Source organism: Juglans regia, chromosome 3, assembly GCF_001411555.2.
Source record: "Juglans regia cultivar Chandler chromosome 3, Walnut 2.0, whole genome shotgun sequence".
NCBI lineage: Eukaryota > Viridiplantae > Streptophyta > Magnoliopsida > Fagales > Juglandaceae > Juglans > Juglans regia.
The window spans coordinates 10,267,464-10,278,418 of record NC_049903.1 but is presented as its reverse complement, the minus strand read 5'-3'; the positions used below and the strand labels follow the sequence as shown (position 1 = coordinate 10,278,418).

The 10,955-nt window shown below is 36.5% G+C and overlaps 1 protein-coding gene across 2 annotated transcripts; it reads left to right on the top strand.

The window, feature by feature from the left end:
- The first annotated feature begins 294 nt into the window (after nucleotides 1-294).
- Nucleotides 295-10,753, top strand: LOC108996566 (phosphatidylinositol/phosphatidylcholine transfer protein SFH9-like). 2 transcript variants are annotated; one of them, XM_018972528.2, is made up of 12 exons: nucleotides 670-711; nucleotides 815-843; nucleotides 1,032-1,703; nucleotides 1,978-2,061; nucleotides 2,176-2,229; nucleotides 3,401-3,478; nucleotides 3,639-3,692; nucleotides 3,813-3,872; nucleotides 4,028-4,123; nucleotides 8,608-8,709; nucleotides 8,951-9,031; nucleotides 9,713-10,753. In XM_018972528.2, exons 4-12 carry the CDS (start codon nucleotides 2,059-2,061, stop codon nucleotides 10,028-10,030), a joined length of 846 nt encoding a protein of 281 aa, XP_018828073.1. In that variant the 5' UTR covers nucleotides 670-711; nucleotides 815-843; nucleotides 1,032-1,703; nucleotides 1,978-2,058; the 3' UTR covers nucleotides 10,031-10,753. The 2 variants fall into 2 exon arrangements, with proteins under 2 accessions (XP_018828072.1, XP_018828073.1); XM_018972527.2 differs by lacking the exon at nucleotides 1,032-1,703 and having other exon boundaries at nucleotides 295-711.
- Nucleotides 10,754-10,955: the final 202 nt, after the last annotated feature.

The window sequence follows — 10,955 nt, the reverse complement described above, 5'->3', positions numbered from 1 at the left end:
AAATTATAAATAATAAATAAGTAATAATGAGGTAGTAACACTGTCACTACCCGAAAATAAAATAGGAAAACAGAGACTGCAGAACAGTCGGGCCCATACACATAAATATACCGTATACGTATGTATGTATTATATATATATATATATATATATATATATATATAACAATAGAAAGTAAAGGCTAGAAAGTGAGAAAAAAGAAATAGAGGGAGAATAATATGTGAACCGAAATATAAGTGGCACGTATCATTCGTAGGTGGTGCAGGAGGAGATAATATTCGAATCCTTGGAGAGATCTATCGGATTGTAGGACCAGTAAGGTAGAATAACCATATGGTCCATACAGTTTGGTGGGTGAAAAACTCAGCGGTAACTGGGATTCTGAAGCCTGAAGAATCAGAGGGAAACAAAAAACTCAAACAGGGGTTCTAGCACAAATTTCTAGGTGGAGAGTGGGAATCTGGGATGACTGGGTTGTAGGCCCGCCTCCCCTCCCCCCACCCTGGTAAATTTACCGAACTTTGGTAAACAAAAGAGTCCAAAGAGAAAAAGAGCGAGGAAGAAGCTTAGAAGCCTGGAAGGTAGTGAATTTTTTGGACTGTCCATTTGGGCAGATTTGTGTGTGAAAGGGAGGGAGAGAGAAACAGAGGGAAGAAATGGGGATCGTTCCTCAGGAAGCGATCAGGCAGGTTCAATCACTAATGGATCAAGGTCTGTTTTTTTTTTTTTTTTTAACTTCATTTTCTTTTTCATTCGACAAACACTTTATAAACTTTCTGTTCTTTTTTTTAATAAATCTTTTGAATAATGGCAGTTGAGGAGCCTTTGAAGAGAACATTTCAGGTTCCCATTTTCCTTATTGCTTAATTCTTTTATGCTGCATCCGATCTGTCTTCAACCCGATTCACAAGCCTTCCAAATATGCTTCTTTTTATTTTGTTTTGTTTTCTTGTTTCTAAAGTTTAGTTTTTAGTGCATTTTGTTCAGTAATTTTTTCTGGGTGTTTTGGGTTTTCGTAATTCTGGTTGTAGGAGAAATAATTTCTGATTGTAGCCGAGCAAAAGATATAAGCCACAGATGTTTGTTGTGTTTCGGAGAATTTGGTGCGCAAAAGAGTTTGATCCTGAAATCTTGCTTAGCTACCTGATTAAATACTTTGATCTGGGTGGCTACTCGTCTTTTATGTGGCAAATATAGCACGTTATGTGATTCAGAACGAGGTCTTATCTGAGTCACACTCACACCATGTAGTTCTGGCATAAGACTCGGTGGAAGTGGTTATGCTATGCTTTTACCGCAACTCACTGAAGATTTTGGCATGTGCCCTTTAATTAAGTTACTAGATCTGTTCATGTCTTCCATTTTCATCTTTCTCTCTGTATCTCTTGGATGGGTCAGCTATATATCATTGGTGTTCATGGAATTTGGCACATGCCAATACTGTCCTTGGTCATCAAACCAACAGTTCCTGGAAATATATCATTCCTTTGGGTTGTCATCAAAAGGAGAATAAAATTGTAGTTCGGTCTCATAGCACATTATGCCTCCAGCTTCATGAAAAGCTCTGTCAATGATAGGCCAACCTGTTGAATGACATCATCCCTTCTAGCAACTTCAGAACGTAAGGCAAGTTCAAAGGGTGAAATAGGAAATATAATTTGCACTGTTGTCTGCATCAAAGTGTCGAAGATCAATCGTTACAGGTTACTAACTGTGCTTTGGTCAGATTGAGATTTTCTATTGAAATCTAATTCGGCAGAAAACTTATCTATGAGTTTGATTAAATTGCTATGGGTTCGGGGGAATGGAAGATGTCTTTTCATTTGTCACTCTTTTAATGTGGTTGGAGAAAAATTCATTGTAGTTTTTTGGTTAAAAATAATATGGCATTGAGCCTCATCAAGTGCTATGTACCTCTTCAAACGTATTGATGTTTGAATTTATTGCTGGACTTAATAATTGTACCTTAATCTGCAGAATGTTCATCAAGGATATTTAGTTGAAACTCTGGTTCGTTTCCTGAAAGCAAGGGAGTGGAATGTTGCCAAAACCCATAAAATGGTTCTATATTCTTCTTTGGTCAAAATATTTTTCTATGATTTTATATCGTTAAACATTTTGTTACCACATCCTCTTTATACTAATGACAAATGCTATATCTGTATGATGTTGCAGTTGGTGGATTGTTTAAACTGGAGGGTACAGAATGAGATTGACAACATCTTAGCAGTAAGTTTGTTTTATGCTCAGGGTCACATTTTTCTTTCAGTTGACAACATTAAGTTAGAGATTGGCTGTTAGAATTCCTTCTATACCTTTCATTAAAGACACAAGGTGTTTAAACAGAGTTCACATTATGTGATTGTTTGAAAATCACCAATCTGTTGCATAATATCAAATGCATTATCTCATAGCCTGCAATCTACCTTGTCTAGCTAGTTATGGTCATTTTGGCTCTTGGAATGCAAATAAAATCAAATATTTCGAGCCGGATTTCACCAAAATTAACTTCTGTTATTATGTAGTGGGAGTGCCTATATGACCACTTCATAATTATAGACATATAGATGCCACATATGGTTGTTGTATCCTTTTGAGCTAACTGGTTTAGCAGTGGCCTCTTCACCTAGCCTGGTACATAGAAAACCGCTATCCTTAATTTCTCATTTTATGGATGGAAATCATATGAAGCAGGTGGGCTGTTGTATTGTTAGTCTCAGGGCAGTAGTGCTTCATAATATCAGCCAGACTTTTAATTGATTTCAGTTATTGATATTATTGAACAGCACCTGTGTGTGTATGTGTGTCTGTCAGTGCAAGCACATTAACAATGTTTTGGTCCTAAATTGTCTTGCTCTGGTATTTTGTGCAAAAAAAGGCAGTAGTGCTTCATAATATCAGCCAGACATTTACTTTATTTCAGTTATTGATATTATTAAACAGGCCCCGTTTGGATAGTGAAAGTTTTTCATATCATGTCATCTCATCATTACAACTTTTCCAAATTTCCACATAAAATATAATAAACAATTCAATTTTTTCAAATCTCAAAATAATAATAATATTAAAAAATAATATTCTAACAATATTTTTTTCAACTTTCATCTCAACTCATCTAAACTTACTATCCAAACGGCACCTAATTCTTCTTTGCTCTCTCTCTCTCTCTCGCTCTCTATCTGACAGAGTCACAGACACACATACACACAGGCGCATTAAACACAACCATGATTTCTGTCGGTGCATGCACATTAACAATGTTTTGGTCCTAAATTGTCTTGCTCTGCTATTTTGTGCAAAAGTAGTCTATTTTTTTTACAAGTAAATTTGAAGCAGAATATAACTATAGTGTTGGTCAATTAATTCTTGAGTCTGATATGGTTGCCATTTCTTTATGCAGAAACCCATCATTCCTACTGAGCTGTACAGAGCTGTGCGTGATTCGCAGCTTGTAGGAGTGTCAGGTTACTCGAAAGAGGTGCTCATTTTTAACAAATGCTGCTTATTATTCTGCCAGGATAGTGTTTACATATTCAATACTGTGATATGTTGCTTGATGGGTAGCACCTTAATTGAAGCAATGATGTTAATTGCATTGATCTGTGTTTCTTAACCTTTCCTCTTGCCATCTGCTCCAGGGATTGCCTGTCTTTGCAATTGGCATTGGGCTCAGCACATATGATAAAGCATCTGTAAGTGTTTGTGATTAGTTCCTCGCTGATTTCTCATTGACAGAAATAACCCTATGGAGTTAACAATTTCTACTGCTTGCTCTCAACGAAGGATGTTTATTTGTGTCTCTTCTTTTGCAGGTCAACTACTATGTGCAGTCACACATTCAGATCAATGAATATCGGGACCGTGTAATTTTGGTTAGTATTAAAGTTTGCAATCTTTTGGAAATCTCCTGTTATTTTTTTAGATGAAAGAAGATTCATGAATAATTTCTACAGTTGTTTAGAGATTCCTTTTACATAAAAAACGTATTGAGTCACCGCTTTGATCCATATAAAAAATGTCTGTGTAGCCTTCTGCATCTAAAAAATATGGACGGCCTATTACCACTTGTGTGAAGGTTTTGGACATGACTGGCCTTAAACTTTCGGCACTGAGTCAGATAAAGGTATCACCTTCTGTTGTGAAATTTTTCTTTTCTCTTTACTGCCCCTGCTACCCCATTTAACACTATACAATCTGTGTATCATTTTCATTTTCTTCTCATCATATAATTTAGTTTTTTTTAGGTACTTATTCTCTTTTAGCAGCAAATTAAAGTTAGTTATTGCATTTCATTATTTTCTTTTTACTTGTCCAAAAAAAGTTATTGCATTTCACTATTTTCTTTTTACCTGTCCAAAAACAAAAGTTACTGCATTTCACTTTGCTTGAACACTTGGATGAGCAGGATTTGCAAACAACTTGTACACTTCACTGATCTTACCTTGAATGAATGACCAACACTCAAACAATAATTGGACTTTTTCAAGATGGATCAGTGAGAAGTTAATCACAGGGAACATAATCACCAAGAGACAAGTTGAAAATATGGTTATTCAAACAAGACAATCAGTTTTTAAGACTAATATTATATCAGAAAATGTATCACCCCGTTCCCCTAGGGTAAATAATAAAGTCATTTTTAGAATCTCGAGAAAACGGTGTGCTACTAACTTGATTTAAAAAAATTTCTTTATTAAGGAAGCACCAGATCCAAAAGATTTCATAAATAAATAAATTCAATATTTATTAAAATACTTAAAATCCAAAAGAGAGTCTGTGGAAGCACTTATTAAAATCAATAGTCTCATGTGCTTATCCAGAATAACTTATTAAACTAGAAATCATAAACTGTCTAGGCCTCTGCCTCGCCTCTCTGGGCTAAGTTTTGTCCTGCAGCTCCATCCTCATAAAGATCCTCATCTGGGGAGGTTAAACCAAAAAAACATAGAAAAATGAGTCGAATACTCCATAAGTAACACATTATACAATAAACATAATAAAACATAAGGTTTCTTGAAAACATGTATACTTATAATTACATACGTAAATAACATGAATATGGACCTGAACTGTGCATGACATGCTTTAACTTGTCTTTTCACTTGTCATAGGCCGGTACCCATTGTTGACCTCCGTGAGTTAGGGTTAACGAATTTAAGTAGATTCTGATTATGCCCATGACAGTGGTTTGTAGAATCCATACATAAGGAAGACACACTAGATGCACTACCAACATGTACGACCTGGCAATGTTATATGCCCATAACATATGGTAGCGTCTTCATATCATAAGATAGGCCGTTACGTATTTAACATTCACATTTCGTCATAGTCATACATGCATACTTTCTTGTCATATCATACCATAGATTTCAAGTGAAATCATGCCTTATCATTTCATAGATTTCAAATGAAATCGTAATCTTTCATAAATGTCGTGATACATTTTTCTTCACATAATATCTTAATGCATAACTCTTCACATAAAATCATGGATTTTCATAATGTTTTAATGCATAACTCTTACATAAAATAAGGACCTTTCATAAATATTTTAATGCATCAATCTTCATATAAAATCATGGATTTTAATAAATCTTTTGATGCATAACTTTCACATAAACTCATGACTTTTCATAAATGCTTTAATGCATAATAGTCACATAAAATCATGAATTTTCATAAAATATTTTAATGCATATGTCATGCAACTCACATGAAACTTATGCATAAAATCATGACATTTATAAGTTTATCATGACTTGGGTACATAAAAAAGGGTTTCCAATAGAGGACGTACATACTTATATTATACTTATAAAAAATTGTCATTTACTGTACGTACATGTAAGGGTATGATCATGCTACTTACCTTGTAGAGCTAATCCATTATTTTTGGGGTGCAATTGATTACCTATAAAATACAAGTATCATCACGTAAATTACTAATAAAGTGTGTACAGTCTAATTATAAACCCTAAATACTTAATTAACCTATATTCCCTAAAATTCTCGTAACCTTGAAATAACATTAACTCCATAATATTGAAGTTAACCCTAGTGGTCTTGAATCCAACTTGGTTTCCTAGCATCCATAGTACCATTAACTTTAAAATAGTCTATTCGTCTATGGATTCAAAATACTTTGAACCGTGACTGCAAGTGGCTAAAAGGATAAGGGCATAACTGTAATTTGACTTAAAAGTCTCAAGCCTCATCAATTTGCAAGTAAATTTTGCAAGCAGTTATCTATTCTATGTGCTTACACCGAGAGACTGGAAAGGGAAATAGACTGTGCTGTGGTATAGTAACCGAGAGAGAGAGCGGGAGTTTACACACCGTGCAACTTGGGGGTTGTGGACAATAGTTCTGGACGTCAACTGGGCTGCGTCCAACGGTGGATTCTTACTTTCCGGCGTGAAACAGCGGTAGCCAAGCGGCTACGGTTAAACTGTGGGCTACCGTGGGGGAGGATGGAGGTGGTTGTCATGCGTGGGGCTGCTCTGTTTTCAGTTGATTAGAATAGGGCTTGTCGTGTGAGGTTGATGCGTGGATGGGAACTGGGCTGTGGTGCTTGAGCAAAGGTTGCAGTGGCTTTGTCTCACAGTGGGGGAGCAAGTGCTTTGTTTTTCTTGCTTAGAACAGGGGCCTCGGTGATGGTGGTTTCCATTTTGCTTGAGGTGGCGTTTCAGTGTTGGACGGCTGAGGAGGGCTGATGGGTTTCCTTGTTGACGGGCAGCGCATGAGGGGGTTGCTCCTCGGTTTCTACAGGTATGGTGGTTTGCTGGTTTGCTCTTGGTTTTACGTTGGGCGTTTGGTCATGGCTGACGGAATGGTGGGCAGCGTCGGTTGTTTGTGGGGGAAGAGGCTCACGGTGTGGACTGTGGAGGGTGTTGCTGGTTTTTGACGATAGGGCAGTGGATTGGAGGAGCTTGGCAGTTGGTTGATCTGGTTTGATGTGGGAGGATGCTGTGGCTTCGAAACTGCCGTGACTTGTAGCCAAGGAAACCGAGAGGTAATATATATACGAGCCTATAACCCGTGCAATGCGCAGATTGTTGTGTATGAGGGAGAGGGATTTAGAGAGAGACCGAGTTTTATAGTAGAGAAATTCGAAACAGTTTATAGGGCGGTTTATTTAACGAAACAATATAAAGGTTGAAATAATACCTTTGGGTGGAGACTTGAATCGGTTTATATCTTTATATATAAGAAAATAAATGAAACTTAAAAGTTACAATGATTCATAATGAAACATTACTTTTAAAAGGTTTACCGCTTCATAAACATAAAGAAATGAAATTTAAAAGTTACAACAGTTCATAATGAAACATTAAAACTTAAAAGTTACAATGGTTCATAATGAAACATTGCTTTTAAAAGATTTACCGCTTAATAAACATCACACTTCAAATCTTTTTTTGATATGTAACATCACACTTCAAATCTAATTGGTAGAATACCTACTTTTATAGGTAGAATGCCACATTGGAATTATATGAATCCGCTTTTATATATAGTAATAGATATGAGAGAGGTGCAGAGCGGCAACCCTAGATTGTGATGAGGAAGGTAATTACGTGGATGGCTTTGAATATATAGAAGGCAGTCGGTTAAAGGAATTTTAGTGTGAAGAGGAATGTAGAATGGTAACCCTAGTGTGTTTGAAGTTGAACACATTCATGGACTTGGAGTTCATTTCAAATATTTGGGCCCAAGTCTTGGGCAATGTATGGACTTAACAAATGGGTTGGGCCAGTTTAGGCGATCCAAAAGTCTCTTTGGCTTGTCTATATTTTCATGGGCCTAGTATTCAATAAATTCCAATGGGCCTCGTCTCAAGTCCAAAATAAACCCAACTCGTCCAATCAGTTTTTTATGGGCTATAAGAAAAATTTCTTGGGCCGTTACTAATTAAATAGGGCCCACTTGGTCCATACAATATTAAATGGGCTTGAACTCAATTATTAAGCCCAATAAAATCTCATGATCCACCATAATAATTTATGGGCCCATGGTCTTTCCAAAATTACTTGATTAATCTAATTTGGGCTTCTATAAATATTGGCCCATTAAAATCCTCCAAAATCATCAACTAAACCTTAACGACTTTAAAATAAAGTTTTGGGCCTAAGTAAATTCCAATAAATAATAGCTCATGGGCTATTCCAATAGGGCTCATTAAACCTATTTTAGGCTCATTACATTATCCATATTTCATCCCTAAAAATATTGGATCGGGTCGTTACAGAAAATTCTGTGTAACATGTGAAGAAATGAATTAAATAAAGTTGCTAATCAGGTTTTCAGATTCCACGGTGTTCCTCTGACTTATGGGTGATTAATAATAAATACGGGGTTTTGTCTAAACAAATCACAATTAATTTATTGGTATATGAAATATGTTCAACAGGTGTACTTAAGAAGCACGGCATTAAGCAAATCCTATTTGGCTTGGGGCCAAATCTGTAAAAATAAGTTATAGACATACCTGAAAAAATAATTCCAGAATCATTGGATGAAGCTTGGGAATCTGAGTCTATCTTATACTGGCTGATATATGCATTCATTCAACATTCACTCAGTTGGCATTCTGTTCTCATGCAGTTAATGACGCTTATATCCACCATTGATGATTTGAACTACCCAGAGAGGACAAATACATATTACATTGTAAATGTCCCGTATATATTTTCAGCTTGTTGGAAGGTATGCCTAATGCTGTTGAACATTGAGTACATATAAAAAAAAGGCTATTGATCATTGTGATATGTATTCTGGTCTGCTGTTTTATCAGTGTTTCTCCTTTATGCATTCGTGCAAACTGAGCACTTGGCTTTATCTCAAGTTCAGCAAGAATATAGGGTTATCATAATATTTTTTTTCCTCTAAAACAATATGTTTTTGGCATGGTAACATCGTTACATACTTACATTTAAACTGTTAGCAGGTTGTCAAGCCTCTTTTGCAGGAGAGAACAAGGAAAAAAGTTCAGGTCCTGCCAGGCTGTGGGCGAGATGAGCTCTTAAAGGTAATTCTGTTATGGAATGTATTAAAGTATTCACAAATGTATGAAATCTGCCTCCGTTATCCACAATCTTTTTTATAATAGTTTATCTAGATATTCCCCACGATACTTATGTACAGTTTGCCTTCTTTTTTTTTTCTTTTTTTCCTGTTGATCAGCATAGAACTTTCCAACTCTTTTGCAAGTTCTATTTTCTGTGCTGAAATATTTGTCATCTTGATTACGGTTGTCAGTATTCTTTCCTCTTCAAGTCTGTAATATACATGTTGAAAGTATGGCGACTTTTTAACTATTACTTTTGAGCCAGTATCTTTTCTGATATGATGCAACCTTTAGTCAAATATTGGAAAACTTGCATGATCACCATTAGGTGGAATTACCATTAAGGGTGATTGGAAAACTTTCCTATTTGTAATTGATGCCGTGCAGGGATGTTTCCCCTTGACCTGTTTCTGTCAATAATCAAGCATTCCTGTATCTCTTCTGATGTCACTTGTTTAAAGATGCATTAAAAATTTTGCGGCTGCAGACAAAGGATGTAATGCCTAAAGCCAGATGTTTGCTGGAACTCTGAAATGATTATGCAGAACAAATGTTGCATTTGATGGCTCACTGGAATGAAGTTGAGTTTCCTGTTCTATAGTTTCAGATGATTAATCTTTTTGGCTTTTGTGTTTCATGTAGATAATGGACCATGCTTCCCTCCCACATTTCTGTAAAAAAGAAGGTTCTGGATCATCTCGGCGTGCGGAGAATAGCCAAGAAAATTGCTATTCCTTGGACCATCTATTTCATCAACAACTCTACAACTACATAAAGCAGCAATCCTTGAAACGTGAACCTATTGAACTCATAAAACAGGGTTCTTTTCATGTGGATCTGCCCGAGCCTGCTCCAGAAGGAACAGAGATTGCCAAAACCATAGAATCTGAGTTGCACAAGTTTGGGAATGGGAATGGGATGCCTCACTCACTAGATGCGCTAAAAATTGCAGATATTTGAAATTATGTAGCTGTATTTACTGAGTTGCAGTGACACACCAAAAGCACATGATACGCCGGCAATTCCTATGAGCTTTTAGAGAAGGAATATGGTCTTGCTGGTCCCATCATTCTATTAATACCATATAAATGAATGGAATAGCAGTCGCTTATATCCATCCCTACATGAATTCAGAGAGAGAAGCTGATATGCTATATGTAACTTGACAAATTGGCTGGATAATCGGTGCTAAACTGTCCCTGGCCTGTCATGTATTAGTGAAACAGAGAATCGTCACTTTTAGTTGCACAGAATCAAGTTAAATGGTAGTAGCGCAGTTATCTGTTTAAGCCATGGACAGTCTCAAACATTGACAGGTGACTGAACTTCTACTTTGGATTTTTGGGGGTTCTCAATCATCCTTTATGCATTTTTGAACGTTGCAGTTGGTATCAAAGGGATTTTCCTTTCTCAATGCAGACTTCCATGGCGTAATCTATGACAGTGGTCAGTTTCTAAAAATTATAGGTTTTCAGATAGCTCGCCCGATAGTGGCCTTGTGCTCGTAGTTTTCCGTCAATAAGGAGCCCTTGAAGAACAACCTCAAGTGTAACACCTCTCTTCAACCCCCTCCCCCTCCAATTTATATTCCTCTTGTGGTCCTGTAGGCTGTATTGATGTGCCTCATAATCTGCTACGCCTACCTACAATATTACCTTATTATCTGTTCCTTATGGAATCCAATGAGAGCGAGCATTTTTTTTCTCTAGGCAATAGGGATGGGGATTGAAACCTCAGATCTCACCCTTGAGTTACCGAGGCCATTGCTGTGAAGAGCAAAAGCAACTGTTGAGGCACAGATTACTTGCTTACTTTTATTATTATCATCGTCGCGTATTCGACAACAAAGGCTCGACTAATCTAGATATTAAAAAATCATGGAGAA

Excerpts from the sequence above, each read along its gene's own strand:
- LOC108996566 (XM_018972527.2), top strand. The coding sequence starts at position 657 with ATGGGGATCGTTCCTCAGGAAGCGATCAGGCAGGTTCAATCACTAATG. Across the intron at positions 2,230-3,400 it reads AGATTGACAACATCTTAGCA|AAACCCATCATTCCTACTGA; the intron begins GTAAGTTTGTTT and ends TTCTTTATGCAG. Across the intron at positions 9,032-9,712 it reads GGCGAGATGAGCTCTTAAAG|ATAATGGACCATGCTTCCCT; the intron begins GTAATTCTGTTA and ends TGTTTCATGTAG.